Genomic DNA, 15,679 nt, shown 5'->3' on the forward strand with positions numbered 1-15,679 from the left:
ACTGCAGTTAAATTTTCGTCGTTACCGTTGGCTCCTCCTCCTCAAATTACCCCCGAGCGACCCCATTGCTTACCTAGCTACCACGCCCAAAAGATACCTGTTTCATGTTCAACCAAGTAAAACAAATTGTGAAAAATTACATAACTAACTAGCATAACTGCATGAAGTTGTGAAAAAATAATTATTGGAATACAAATAATTCTTGAAAGTTGGAGAGACGGACAGGGAAAATGCCAGCCATTTCAACTGTAGATGGAAACAAAATCCATTTCGTAAAAAATAGAAATTTTATAAATGGTCCAGTCTTCTTTTCCCAAACATCCTTCTTTATTTTACATGTCCCAAAGTATTGTTGATTTTCTCGCAACTTGTTCACTGCTTCAAGAAAACTTGTTGCTTACGGTGTCGTAGCTAGGAACAGACAACACTGCCAAAAGAAAGAACCAGACACAATTTCATGACACAAAATCTTGGTTTTTTATGACAATAAAAACACATAAAACTAGTAAGAAAAAAGTGAAAACTTGTTTACCATCTCCGAAGGAACCCATTGTCAAAGGCTTTGAGATAATCTTGCTGGTGAAATCTGTAATGTCCTTCAAGGTTAGTCCATCAACTGTCTTCAGGAATTGCTCAACTGGTTTCCTGCAATATTTATTTATTCATTTATAAACACACTATGATGCGCAAGAAGAATACTAAGCTGTCTTTAATTTTTTTCTTTTCTAAAAGACATTTGCGTGTACCTCTCTCCGTATGTAAGAATCTGCCTGCCAATGTCTTCTGCTGCAATCATCTGCATAGGACATACATAAAACTCGTTAGTAAAATCTAATCGGTTCGAATCGAACAAACATGCTTTTCAAGCAAAACGGTTTGATCTTAGTGAGAATACCCGTGATTCCAAATTCATCAGAACTGCAGATTTTGTGGCTGCCTTGGCGCGATCAAGATGCTTCTGATTAACTGTCCAAACAAATAAACAGATGTAAACAACGGCTTCGACTTGTTAAGATTATAATAGGAGAAAACAGAAGAAACAAACTGCAAACCTTTTCCTCCGGCAACATCTTTCATTTCTTTAGCTGCTAATTCAATTGCTTTTGCAGCGAACTCGGGACTCTGCACTCATGGATGTAAATCGTATCACAATATGTACTAGAACACATATGATGCAAAGAAGTCGTCAAGTCACACAAACAAGACATAGCCTAATACCCCCACAAAATCGATATTCCTTAAAAATGAAGGTATTAATACCCACACATATAATCAATGAGATTAAGTGGATAGTTGATTTATAAGGAAGAGCATAGATCAGGATTGCTGAAACTAACCGAGCAACCATAGATTCCAAACAACCCGGTGTTGTTAAAGATGCTACTGAAAGCAGTGCATGACTGCACTTGCTGGTATTCGTTAAGAATACGGAGATCTGTAAAAAAAGACATAGGAATTTTTATCACTATTACTGATCGGTTGAGAACTTGTAATGAACTAGTTCAACAAACGTGAAAACAGAAAGCTCAAGAAAGCGATATAAACACAAGAATTGACTTACACAGCCATGAGTGCATTCCTTTTCCAGGGCCTCCAGCAGAGAACGAGCCACCTCCTCCCATAAGCATCTAATAGCAATTCGAATTAAATTACATTGAGTCAATAGAATTTGATAAAAACAAGTAAAATTCTTTAACACAAGCAAACATTAAATATTCAAGTTAGAAACCTGGAGAACAGTGGCGATGACTGCTTCTTTCTCGTTATTCCAGCCAGGAACCTCAAAGGCGAGAGCAAAGTGCGTAGCCTGAAGATGACATAACAGAATAAGCTCACGTAGTATTGTGACATAAATACACTTTCATCTCAAACACACTTGTTCAATGAAAGCAAATCTGTCATGATTACCTCTCCACCAGTATGTTGGCGGAAATCTCCACCAGTATACTGAGATTTTGGTTCCGCCTGGCGCGGTACATTAGGAAGGTCTGAAGTCAACGGCTCAACAACTTTTAAAAGTTCCTCGTGTTCAACTCCACTTGCCGCCAGCACCATACGTGCAGCAGTGAAATTCTCCTGAAATTCCCATATCAAATGAGTAAGCAAATAAGGACATTAATCACATAGATTCTCAAAAGCTGATGCGGTCTTACAGCCATAAACTCCTCCAAGAGTTCCCCATTCAATCTGTCCAAAGCAGACTCAGGTGCGTAGAGAGGATTCGCCAATGCACCGGAATAACCAGCAGAGTGAACGGCCTCCATGAGAAGGCCCATAGGGTTCTTTGCAAGTTCCGCTATCTCTAGCTTCATCTTACGTAGCTGCCAAATAACCACAAGACAATACGTTACATAAATAATTTCACAAGAGTTACTAAAATAACAACAAAGGAGAAAAAAAGAGAATCACCTCTTCGTTGACTTCCCAATCCAAGAAAGCAGGGTTCCTCACACTGTCAATAAGAACTTCAACCATTTCAGGGACATAGGTCTTAAGAGCATCAATAGTGTAACTCATCTGCTCCCGAGACGCAGATGCGGAGGTGTTGCCTCCAATAGCCTCAATCTCCCTCACGAGACGTAGATGGCTCCTGTTTCTCGTGCTCTTGAAAGCCATCCTCTCAAGCAAATGCGTTGCTCCATGGAAATAAGGAGCTTCGTAGATAGAGCCACAATCAACATACAAACCAATGGAAGCTGCCGGATTCTAACACACCAAGATAATAACTTTGTTTCAGTTCATTTTAAAAGATTCTATCTTCAGAGAGTAAACATAAGATTTACTTACGGGAGACATCTCGGAGGCGATTTTGAGACCATTTGGGAGAGTAGTGATCTTAAGTTTGCTTGGCTCAACAAGGTCAGCAAGTGGTGGAGGAAGAGACACACCCTGTAGTGGCATGTCCAATGAATTAAGCGAAGAAGATGATCCACCAGTCAACCAGCTGAAGAAACCTGGAGAAGAAGAAGAAGAACTAGTCGCAACGGCACTTGAACTTGCATAACGCGCCGGTCTCAAACTCCGGCTAAGAGATCCCTATCACAAAACAAGAATACGATCCATTTGAAACGATAGAGGCAAATCCATTTCTAGTTAGATTTGACTTCAGAAACTGCGAAACAAAGACTCGATCACTCGTAAGCCTAAGCAGTAATAACAGTCCCATCGTCGCGGGTAATTCAATCGGAATAAGAATAATCCGAATCAGGACGAATCTATTCACTACGCGAAGGTTCCAGAAGCATACAAAACGAGATCAATCGTGAAACGATGAAAGGCTTAGGTAACAAACCTTGAGAGCCCTGGCTCGTGAAGCTGCCGTGCGATACATGGCGACTGTGGAAACCCTAAATCGGAAGGGAACGGAAGAGATGAATTGAGAAGGTGAGAGAGTTTTGCTGCTTACGTATTGCTTATCATAGGCCCAAATGTTTATATGGGGTTGGCCCATCAGATGAATTAGTTCACGGAGCCGACTATATCAGAATAAGAATTTTAAGAGCACGTTTATCTTAGCTTAATTTTGATTTTATCATTTAAAAAAAAGAACAAAACGGTCATTAAGGTAAGACCCTTCACTTAATTAAGCAGTCAAAACAAAAGCATTGGAGAGAAGAGAGGTGGTGTCTCAAGGTTTCGTCTTTTTCTCTCTTTTCCTTCTTTCTCTCTTCCTTCTCTCGTCTCCTTGGCAACGAAAATAGCGATATTTCTCCCGGTCGGTGGCTCTTCTCAACGAATCGGCGTCTCTCGAAGTAAAACGGCGTCCCCTCTATCGGTTGCTCTTCTCGACGAAGGATAACAGCGAGATCTCTCTCGTGGAGGCTCTCGGAAACGAAGGAAAACAGTGATTCGAAAGGTAAAGATGAGTTCATATGTTTTAATGTTTGAATATTTCAATTATGCATGTCTTTGATTGTGCTCTTTCATCGTGAATCTTAAGAAGTCCAGTCCTCTGATTTGTTTTGATATTTTTTTTCTGTTTTTGTGTCTTGCGAGTGATTGAGAAAGAGGCGCGATCAAGGATAAACCTTTCTCTTTGTCAGACAAAACTCCACACTTCTTGTTCATAAAGGTAAAACCTTTCTCTTTGATCATTTGAATTGGATTAAACTTTCTCTTGGCTCTGTTGAATTAGATAAACCATTGCTTAAATTTGTTGTTGGTTTGTGAGTTATGATGCGATTGTTTTTTATTTTAATGGTTGTTTGAAATGAATTTTGAATTGGATTAAACCTTTTTCTTTGCTATGTTAAATAGGATTAATCATGATAAATATATTGGTTGGTGTTTGTGAAATATGGTATGATTGTTGTTGATTTTTACTCATGTCTGGATAGAATTGAATTGTAGTTTTGTGTTAGGTTAGGTATTAAATAGATGTTTAAGTGGTTTGTGTGAGATAATGGTAGGTTTAGGTAATAAATTGATTTGGTGTTCTGTGTAGAAGGGGGTTGTGTGATGAATGCTTTTAGATATATGTCTACTCGGTTATGGGTGGTTGTGATCAATGCATTGATCCTTCCCTTCCTTACATAAATCGTGTCTCTTCTCTTCCTACTTTCTCACCTCACTTCTTTTCTTTATCTCTTCCTTGTTCAAACCGTGTGATTCTCTTCCCACTTTCTTCTTTTTTTCTCTCTTCCTTGAGCTTACTTCGGATATGGATTCTTATCCATCTACCCAGAGTTAAAAATATGTTGAACTACTTCATAGTCAACAAAGCATTTCGTTCGGTAACTATGAAGATAGTGCCTCACTATCTTCATCACAACCTTTGTTTCAAAGCACGCTAGGAACCGAAGATGGTGGAGAGACTGCTATGGAGCATAGAGAACGACGGAAGTGGACGCCAACGAATGATATTCTCCTCATCAGCTCGTGGTTAAACACGAGCAAAAATCCAGTCGTCAACAACGAGAAAAAATCAGGCGCTTTCTGGACAAGAGTAGCAGCGTACTTTGCGGCAAGACCTCCAGTAGCTGGCTGCGAGCAGAGAGAGCCTAGTCATTGCAAGCAACGATGGTACAAGATCAATGATCTTGTTTGCAAGTTTTGTTGAGCCTTTGAAGATGCAAGCAGAGAGAAGAGTAGCGGTCAAAACGATAATGACGTTCTGAAACTAGCTCATCAAATTTCCTACAATAACCATAAAAAGAAATTCACACTGGAACGCGTTTGGAAGGAGCTCCGGGACGACCAGAAGTGGTGCGACCTTGCTACTGCTAAAAACGATGGGATCTCTAAGAAGATGAAGTGTGATGACGGTGCTGCTTCGTCAGGCTCTCAAGCTACTGAGAACAAGCGTCCGCCGGGTGTTAAGGCCGCAAAGGCTCGCGGTAAGAAGACATTGGCAGAGGAGAATGCACTGAATGAGTTTGAAAGTATGTGGTCTATTAAACAACAAAATTTGACAATGAAGGAAAGGTTGTCGAAGATGAATCTTCTTGACAGTCTGATTGCGAAAAAGAACCTCTTGTTGACTATGAAGAAGCACTCAAGCAGAAGCTATTCAATGACTTTCTGTCTAGCTAATTTATATAAGTATAAGTCTAACTGTTTAAGTTTCTTTGTTTCTGTGTTTAATGTACTTTCTCTATCTCACAACATTTCACACTTTTCTCCATTCTCTTTCTCTATTATTCTCTTTCTCGCAACAATTCATACGTCTCTCCACAACAATTCACACAACTCTCCATTCTCTTTCTCTATTATTTTCTTTCCCACAACAATTCACACAACTCTACATTCTCTTTCTAAATGTGAAACAATATATAATCTGACACAAGAATCTCAAACAAACCTGTCATGGCATCATCTTCTCACAACACTTTCGAGGGTAATATTGATGAAACTTTCGATCAATATTTTGATCAAACTTTCAATCAAACTTTTGAGAATTTGTGCAATGTTTATGGTGATCAAGAAGATGAAAGGAAGACAAAGAAAAAAGAATTTTTATCGAAAGAAATCGTGAAAAAGGCCATCTCCGGTTATGGAATGATTATTTCAGTGACACTCCAACATATCCCGAAAATCTATTCTGACGACAATTTAGAATGAACAAGCCATTGTTCATGCATATTGTTGATCGCCTCTCCAATAGTTCAGTTCTTTTGTCAAAAGAAGGACGGTATCGGAAGGCTTGGTCTCTCTACACTTCAAAAGTGTACAACAGCTATCCGTGTGTTGGCATATGGTTTTGTACTTGATGCGGTCGACGAATACCTCATGTTCGGTGCAACCACTGCTCAGTTATGTGTGGAAAATTTTGTGGAAGCAATCATAAATTTGTTCGGCGATGAATACGTAAGAAGACCAACACCGGCTGATCTTCAACGTCTACTTCATATTGGAGAGCTTCGTGGAATTCCCGGGATGATAGGAGCATCGATTGTATGTATTGGAAGTGGAAGAATTGTCCCACCGCTTGGAAAGGGCAATATTCTCGTTGTTCGAGAAAACCCACAATCGTTTTAGAGGCGGTTGCTTCATATGATCTCTGGATATGGCATGCGTTTTCGGACATCCGGGTACCTTAAATGATATCAATGCTTTTGATCGCTCACCTGTTTTTCATGACATAATAAATGGTCAAGCTCTGCAAATGAATTTCTCGGTCAACGGAAGAGAGTATAATTTGGCTTACTATCTCACCGATGGTATTTATCCGAAATGAGCAACTTTTATCCAATATATTCCGATTCCACAAGGGCCGAAAGCAGTTTTATTTTTTCAACGTCAAGAAGCTTCCCGAAAAGATGTGGAGCGTGCTTTCAGAGTCTTGCAAGCTCGATTTGCCATTATTAAAACTCACTTTCTTGGGTAAAGTCTAGATTGGGAAGATTATGAGAGCATGTATCATACTCCATAATATGATAGTAGAAGACGAACAAGATGAATACACTCAATATGATGTTTCGGATTTCCAACAAGGAGATGACAGCGGAAGTTCACATGTCGATCTCACCTATTCGACATATATCCCTCCAAGTATCGCCAATCAGATGGGTGTTCAAACAATAATTCGTGATAGACAAGCACATCAACAACTGAAAGGTGATTTGGTTGAACATATATGGCGTAAATTTGGACGTAATGAAGACAACAACTGAGCTTGAATGCCTTTTTGAAATTATTATCATTTATTTTAGTAATCTTTGTATTTATGTTTTCATTTTAAAATCTATGTTTAAGATGTTATGTTTGACTTTGTTTTATTTAATAAATAAATTTAATCTTTGTTTAAAATTTTATGTTTAAAAATAAATTTAATATTTTTTTTGTTAAGAACCTTTATTAAGAAACTACCATTAAACCACTAAAATTAAGTGTCTCTTAACAATGTTTCTTTTTTTTGTCAGCAACAAACAAATTCATATAGACTCTGTAAACCAAACTGGTAGCTCCGCGTCCATATGGACAACAAAAGACGGTTGATTTCTTGCATTGCGTGCTAGACTGTCCGTTCTTTAATTTTGCGTCTGTGGTATATGAATGAGCTATGAACTGTTGAAACTTCTCTTCAATAACTTTATATCTTCCAAATAACTTGTAAAGACTGGCCACTCTTCAGATTTAGAAACCATCTTCACCAATTGAGAATAATCTGTTGCAAATGTGACGTTTAACTGTCTTAGATTCCTCATACATTTCATAGCCCAAATAAAAGCTTCTATCTCTGAATGAAGAGGTGATTGACCCGCTCTTGTATTTCTTACTCCCATTAGACCATCAAAACCTTCTAGCGTACTATACCACCTTTGTCCCAAAAATATTTCCCCGTCTTTCCAAGATCCATCCGTGAAACACCATCTACCTGGGATAGATGGTACTATCACGTCCGTTGCAGTCCGAGCTTGGTCAGTTCTCTGTGTTATTGTAATTTGTACCTCAGCCCAGAGTATCAACTCTGTTTCTGTTTCACACGGATCAATATCCAGATTACTGAAAATTTTATTGTTTCTTCCTTTCTATATATACCATAAGATCCATGCAAATTGATGATCCTCCATTTCCGGGGTAACCCTCCAAAATAAATGGTCCATATTTGCAAATAGGAATTGTGGGGGAAAAAAGTTCGGATTCAACGGAATTCGTGAAAGTGCCCAAACCTGAATTTCTAGTGGACATTCAAAAAACACATGATTTATGAACTCTTCTTGTGCTCCACACTGTGCGCAAGTTGTGTCCTCATGGATTCCTCGTGAGCGTAAATTTTTCTTCATCGCTATACATCATGTTACCAGTTGCCATAGAAAATATTCTGTCTTGGGTGGACATCGTATCTTCCAACAATGCGCCTTCAAGGGCAAAACCAAAGGACCATACTCTGGTAATGTTCGCCCACTATCAGGATACACCCGCTCTACTTGATATCTAGATTTAACTGTATATATTCGACTTTTTGTAAAATGCCATCCATCCCGATCTACTGTCTGAATTCGACTTAAAGGAATACTTTCAATAATTTTTGCATCTTGCGGGTCCACTAGAGTCTGAATAGCCTGTGAATTCCATGTTCTAGATGTTACATCAATGAGAGAATCCACTGTAAGGTCTGGGTAAAGGTTGTGTTGATTTTTATTTGCTGGTCTCGGGCGAGTAGATGAGAGCCAAGGATCATTCCCTACTGAGATAGATGATCCTGACCCCACCCTTTTGATTAGTCCTTTGCTAACGATCTACCAGATACAATACTACGCCAGTCATAACAATGTTTCTTATCTCTCTTTTAAGAGTTAAAAATTTACTAAGGACCCTTAAGTGGGTTTTACCAATAAACATGCTCTAAGAGATTTTGAGATTTCATTAATACCCTATGTTATTTAGTCAGTGATTTTAAATTTCTTTTCAAATCAAGTGTTATTCAATTTGGGATTTGTGCAAAATCACTTAAACTCACTTGCAATCTTCTGTTATTTAATTAATAATTTATAAAAAATATATCAAATTCATTGTTATTCAAGTGTAAACAATATTTAGGAAAAATAATTATTGTAGAAATTTTAAGAGACTTGGCTTTCACTTCCGGTTAAAAATAGTCCTCTTGAAATAATGTCTTTGTAGATGTTATTTGAAGATACCTTTAAAATAAATAACAATAACAAATTCTGAAAATTAGTGTCTTGGGTGGTGTTATTCGATCAGTGATTTGCAATCCATCAAATTTTAAAATTTTAAATTGTTTAAAGTTCAAGAATTTTAAAATCTATGCAGTAGGCATTGGATTTTGAGTTCACTCATTTATTCATGCGACTTCATGAGAGATGATTTGAAATCAATTGAAAATACGAAGAATTTTACAAACTTTAAAAATTGAGTAACACTAGATTTTAAAAAAACTGAATTTAAATAATTCATTGAATAACACCAGATATTAAAATAAAATTTAAAATCATCATTCTGTTTAGATTTAAATTCTATTAAAATACATCCACAAATAACACCCCTATTTTTTTCTCAATTGCAGACATAGTGAAGCAGGAGGCTGAGTAATGGCGATCGAGAGTATAGTAAAAGAAGATTCCAGAAAATGGATAGAGAAATTATAGCAAGAGTGGAAGAAGACGATCATAGTGCTCTTGTGTTTGAAATTCATGTTTATTCTCTGAGTTTCTTCATCGTCTTCTCCTCTTATTTTTTTTCTCTCTCTCACGTTAATAAACAGAGAAAATTTATTATTCTAAGAGCATGATTATCGGCTGGGACATTTTTTGGTCCTTAAATTTTTTTTTTTCTTATTAAAAAAATAATAATAATAAATATGAACCAATTGCGGGTCGCCACGTGTCAGTGGGGTCTGCAAACAGTGTTGGACAACCCTTGGGCCGTTACTTAATTAGGGACATTTGAGCAAAGTTTCTAGCAAAAAAGTAGTGGGCCCTATACTAAAAACACTAAGGACCAATGTTAGGACTACCAATAATAAGGTTGTTCTAACCATCTTTACATGCATTCTTCAGTTTCTTGTCTTCTCAAAAAATCTAGGTTAACAAATCTCTGTCTCTAGCTTTCAAGAAAAAATATGTCTATCTCTCAGTGTATTCTTCTAACAATATTAGATGTTTACAATCTATTTTCTCTCTGGTGAATTATCATAATGATTTAAGCTCATCATCAATTCATCATCAATCTTCTCAATAGTTTTTTCACTTGTAATGTTCTTATGCATCAAGTTCTAGGAGTCTTGTGAAGTACTATGGCTGCCGTGAATGATTTGAATCTTCTTGTTCAGACGAAAATGTTGTTCGTGTGTTGGTTACACTGGTAAGATACAAGGTTGCAGTGATTCTAGCTGACTTACAATTTGGTCAACGTAAGAGAAACTTGCTGTTGTAACAAGTACAAAATCATAGGAAAAACGAACATCACTTTCTGCAGAATATACCTTTCGCTTGAGACTTTTGTTTCTTGAAAGCAAACTCGACTTTCTTTGCCTTATTCTCGTTTATGGTTTTCTTGATTATTTCTGTACTATCCTGAAAAGAATCACCAAAACTCCTTTTTAGAGTCATGTCTCAAAAGATGGACACAGTTAAATGTTTTGGCAAAGAAAACTAACCGTAGAGCAGCTTTCTGGCTGCATCACGAACATCATACTTTCCTGCTCGCTTTTTTTGAATGATCTCCAAACTATCGCCGCCATCGATTGACCTCTAGAGTATGATTCTTGGTTGCACGTCTACTCTTTTTTCAAGCCTCTTGATAGTAGTTATTAGTAATGAGCGTATCGTTACAAAACATGTGTGATAAAAAAACAAATGAATTGGTAAAGAGACCCATAAGCAAAAAAGTGTAGACAAACAAATATTATCATTTGAAATTTTTAGAAAATATCATTACCAAATCACCTATAGATTTCATTTTTCATTTTTTAAGTTTTACTAAAATCACTCAGATAGTCAGCTTTGAACGAAGATCTAACTTGCATGTAAAGAATTAGATTTAATTTTTAAACTTACATGTAAGCTTTTTAATCGCTCAGCTAGTCAGCTCTGAACGAATATCTAACTTGCATGTAAACGAACGCTACTCTCTTTTAATGTACAGTTTCGGGAGTTGATTACACTTAGAGACACTTTTTTCACTTTCTTTTACACCTAGAGACACTTCATACATGTGACACACTTTATTGTGGGCCAGTGATAGATAGTGGACAATTTTACCACCCTTAATAGAAACGACAATTGTGGACGGGTGATGCGTGGATGCGTGATTTATGGACGGAGTATACATGGATGAGTGATGTGTGGATGAGTGATTATATGTGGACAGACGATGTTAATGTGTGGACAAACGATGTTAATGTGTGGGCATATGATGTTAATGTGTTTTATAGTAGATAACTCTCATCAAAAGAAAATTTTTAAAGGTATCAACCAACAGCCTTCGTGTTAAAAATGTTCTACGTCCACAACTAATTTATAATTATATTATTTACGCTCTGGTATCCACATCCACATTCACATTCAAATTTGTTAATATATATATAATATATATATATATGAAAATGGATCTTAAAAGATAGATAATTTTATATATAATTTATTGTAACAATTATTTTTGTTTAATATATTTTAGAATTTGAGATAAATGAAATCATAAAGTGAAATGAGAAAAACAATAAAGTAGAATAAGAAGAGGAGAAAGATTAGTGTGATACATAAGAAAGAAAGAGGTTATATGAGTCATTTTCACAAGAAAAAAAGTGTGTCTCAAGTGTGAAGTGTCTTGTAATATAATTAGAAAGTGAGAAAATGTCTCTAAATGTAAAAAATTCTTACGGTTTTGGTTACACATTGCTTGCTTTGTTTCTTCTGCTGGTCGTTTCTCTCGCTGGTACGTAAAGTATCTTGTTTAGTTCTTGTTTAGCTCTTTTAGTTGTGTTCCTGTTTAAAAATTAAAGGTAGTAGACTTCAAGTGAAAAAAAAATTAGGGCTAATAGACTTCAAGTGAAAATCAAATTTAGTTACAAGATTCAAATAAAAACAGATCCAAATGAAAATAAACATAGACATCCTTTATAAAAAAAACCACAAGTGACAACACAAACATCGCACTGAAACACAAAACATAAGACATAGCCCATCCGGATATCCACAGGTATGGCTCTGATGTAGCCTTATTCATAGGGAAATCAAGAAATGAACCCAACAAAGTTTTCAGCTGGCGACTGGAGCGAAATAAGCACCAAGAGAATTGACTTGGGAGTCAGCGAATCCATGAAAACCGACAATCTTCTTGTCTTTTACTTCAAGTGAAATATCTGTACCTTCTTCTCCAGGAGTTTTTTCAAATCCATAACACTCTGAAGTATTTGTGTTGGTTATGAATTTAATGCCCACAATCTTGTTGGTTGAATCAGACCAACCCTTCACAGAAAGTAGATATTCGTTGGGACGACTTATCTCAAACTGCATAATCATGAGAAATCCCACATGAAAAATTTCAGTAATCTCATGATAACATATTTTGATAGAAACATTCTTTGAGAAGAAAAAATTAGAAACACATAATACACACCGTTCTAATGGAAGATCTGCCCCCCTTCACACCATGGGCAGGTCCTTCATTTGTTTGTCTGTTCTTGAGATAATCAAACCTGATTTGCTCAATGCCTCGGCCAACGGCAACGTGTATCTTTGTCACTCCGTCGTGATCGCCTCCGTCATCCCATTGATTTCCTCCCTTGCCACCTTGTGCATCAAGTTTTTGAGTACTAAATTCACTGTTAGATCCGCTTCCACTGTTTGAGTTGTCGCCAGTACTAAAGTAAGCTCCAATGGCATCAATAGCATTACTACTACGTCCATGAAATCCAATAAGCTTTTCTCCATGTTCACCTTTGAACTCGAATTCTGTTCCCTTCATCTCACCGAATAACGGCGAGGTAAATCCTTTAGAGGTTGTGAAGTACAGCGATGTGATAAGCGTTGTATCATAAGAGTAAATATGCTTGTAGGTTCCACCAACGGCAGTGATACTATCTTTCGGATAATCCACTGAAAACTATATTTCATTTTTTCATTAGAACAAATGAATTAGTAACGAAAAAACTGATCAGTATTTAACAAAAGTCACCAACACATTTATTTTATACCTCTTTCAGTTCCCCATGAGCCGCTCCATGCTCACGGATCTCGACTTTTCCGTTCTTTACGTATTCGATCTTGATATAAGTTATGTTTACGTCTTCAGCTCCCACAGTTATTTTCTTCACACCTTCATAACCAACATCGTTGAATCCTTCTCCTTTGTTACCACCTAGCGGTTCCATCTTGGCCATTTAAATCCGTCAGGTATCTCCTGAAAACACAACACCCTTTTTGGTTATTTGGCAAATAAACCCTATTTGTTATAGAAAGAAAAAAAAAAGGTAAAAAAATTATCTAGGAAACATAGCCACAAAATGATTTGTTTTATATCAAAACCCTACATCTCTTTGATTGGATATACAGAATAATCACGAAAACTAGAAAATGCGTCGCAAATGGTTTGATATTTTTTCGACATAAAATGGTTTGAGAGAGTGTACCTGATTGGAAGATGATGAGGAGAAGAGTGAATCGCAATAATTTGGGGGTGGCAAATGTTTGATATTTATTGTCATTTTGGCGATAAGGTTACTCAGCCGTAGAGAATAATTGGTGTAGATATACGTTCGTACAATAATTATATCTGTGGCCACAATGTCAGTGCTATCATTCTCAGTTTCCACCGTCCAGAAAGGCAGAAACTAATATGGTCCCGCTGCTAATGACCTACTACCAATTGCTCATAGTCTTAAGTTAGGTCAAGAAAATAAATGTTTGTCAAGTTATCATAATCATAGACTATGTGTAAAGATTCTTTTTGGAAAAGGTATATAATCGGTCAACATGTACGTAGATAAACCGCAGCAGTGAATACTTTTGGTGGAGACCCATTCTCAGATACTGAAGCAGTGAATAAAAATTATACAATACACCGCGTTTTATATTACGTCTAAATAAAACATAAAAATATCAATACTATTAAAAGAGAAGAAGTCCTAACAAATCTACTTACAAAAGATTGTTGCACTTATTTATATTTTAGTTCAACCTATTGTATACAACTAAACTAGGTGTTTTCCTGTATCATGTTATTAAAATTTAAATTATATTTAAAAATAAAATTTATTAACATTATATATTTTACTATGTTGACCAATATTTAATATAAATTTGCTTAAATTAAGCATAAAATATAGAAAAAATATTTTTTTATTTTAAATTATTTAAAAATATATATGTATATATTTAAAATCATAATTTTAGATTTTTTTTTTCAATTTCTTTTGGTTAAATTTTTAGGTGTGTCAGACATGGCATAAAGCTTTGTTAAAAATGATTGCAAAGTTAAAATTTTGTCAACTAACATATTGTGAATAATATATACATACATATATATATAACATAGTTGATATTCATTCACGTCATTGAATACATGAATCATATATTTTCCATATTGATTTCCTTCATTTATCACTACAATATAACGAATGTTTTTGAAAAGACAATCTATCTTTAGTCTATGCAATCCGAAATATATGTTACTTGATATTATGAAAACTCATTAATATTCATATATTAAGTTGTCTATTTAATAATTGGTACGTGAAAACAAAATATATTGTTAATAATTATTTCATTCCATTCATTGTCAATCATTAATGAGAAAAATATGGACATATCTTGTAGGAAAGGCAAATTGTCTTGCAAATAATATATTCATAGATTACTTACGTCATGTTTTGTAAACATGGTATCAATTTGCAATAAAGAAAATGGTAGAAACAATGAATTGTTACGTGGTGCATTTTTTTAAAGATTCTATATTTAAAACAGATGCTAAAAGAACTGAATAAAGAAAGCAACAAAAGCATACAATTGACAATATTCTTCATATCTCAAATTCTGGTTTCCACGCTTTAGTTTTCGGATCTCACAAAAAAATATTCTTGGCACATCAATCCGAAGACTTGAGTTTTACACTTTCATGACTTAACTTATTATTTTCCATTCAAACCGTAAACTTGGATTTAACTTGCTCATGAAGAAATTTGACTGAATGTTTTTCTCTAACTGTAAGTGTCATCATGATGTTATATTCATACAGTACATCTACTTAAGTCTTGCGAAAATCATCAATTTTGTTGGAGGCCTGAAACATATTTTATCAAATAGGTTAGATTTTAGAGGTACAAAAAAGTGTTTGACCAAAAAAAGAAAAGATGTACAGAAAAGTAAATTACAGTAAAATAACAAAGAAAAATTACTTACACCATCAAGTTACAAAAAAAAAAATCACTTACACCATTCACCAAATACGTGACAGTCTTATGCCTTGAAGATGACTCATACTTCCATGTGTACAGATCCTGCATAAAAAACAAAATATGGTCAAACTAAATATACAAAAAGCTAACGGAAAGAAGGATTATGAAATACATTTTTCTGAATTGAAGACATATGTGGACGGCTGGATGTTATCACGGGACGACATAATAAGTTTAGCTAGGTAAAGTTATGAAGCTTTTTCTAAATCGATGTAATACGTTTTGTGTAAGACTCATATATATATATATATATATATATATATATATATATATATATATATCTCCTAGAAATAATGTTAGGGTTTTAAGTTTTCAACTAGA

General features: G+C 35.6%; 2 protein-coding genes and 1 long non-coding RNA gene across 3 annotated transcripts; 1 reads left to right on the plus strand and 2 right to left on the minus strand.

Annotated features, from left to right (window-relative positions):
- Nucleotides 1-126: 126 nt before the first annotated feature.
- On the minus strand, nt 127-3,484 carry LOC106451622 (probable mitochondrial-processing peptidase subunit alpha-1, mitochondrial). The gene is made up of 13 exons (XM_013893571.3): nt 3,293-3,484; nt 2,788-3,036; nt 2,410-2,706; nt 2,154-2,321; nt 1,909-2,076; nt 1,730-1,807; nt 1,562-1,628; nt 1,338-1,435; nt 1,053-1,122; nt 896-966; nt 747-796; nt 533-645; nt 127-427 (listed from the first exon to the last, which is right to left on the minus strand). Exons 1-13 carry the CDS (start codon nt 3,449-3,451, stop codon nt 381-383), a joined length of 1,635 nt encoding a protein of 544 aa, XP_013749025.3. The 5' UTR covers nt 3,452-3,484; the 3' UTR covers nt 127-380.
- A 14-nt stretch (nt 3,485-3,498) lies between these two features.
- On the plus strand, nt 3,499-9,725 carry LOC125604408. Its single transcript, XR_007336178.1, has 2 exons — nt 3,499-4,072; nt 9,470-9,725. It is a non-coding gene; the product is annotated as an uncharacterized LOC125604408 (long non-coding RNA).
- Nucleotides 9,726-11,920: 2,195 nt separating this feature from the next.
- On the minus strand, nt 11,921-13,694 carry LOC106451618 (jacalin-related lectin 4). The gene is made up of 4 exons (XM_013893568.3): nt 13,535-13,694; nt 13,100-13,305; nt 12,523-13,008; nt 11,921-12,413 (listed from the first exon to the last, which is right to left on the minus strand). The coding sequence occupies exons 2-4, from the start codon at nt 13,283-13,285 to the stop codon at nt 12,162-12,164; spliced, it is 924 nt and encodes a 307-aa protein (XP_013749022.1). The 5' UTR covers nt 13,286-13,305; nt 13,535-13,694; the 3' UTR covers nt 11,921-12,161.
- Nucleotides 13,695-15,679: the final 1,985 nt, after the last annotated feature.

Source organism: Brassica napus, unplaced genomic scaffold, assembly GCF_020379485.1.
Source record: "Brassica napus cultivar Da-Ae unplaced genomic scaffold, Da-Ae ScsIHWf_539;HRSCAF=812, whole genome shotgun sequence".
Classification (NCBI taxonomy): Eukaryota; Viridiplantae; Streptophyta; class Magnoliopsida; order Brassicales; family Brassicaceae; genus Brassica; species Brassica napus.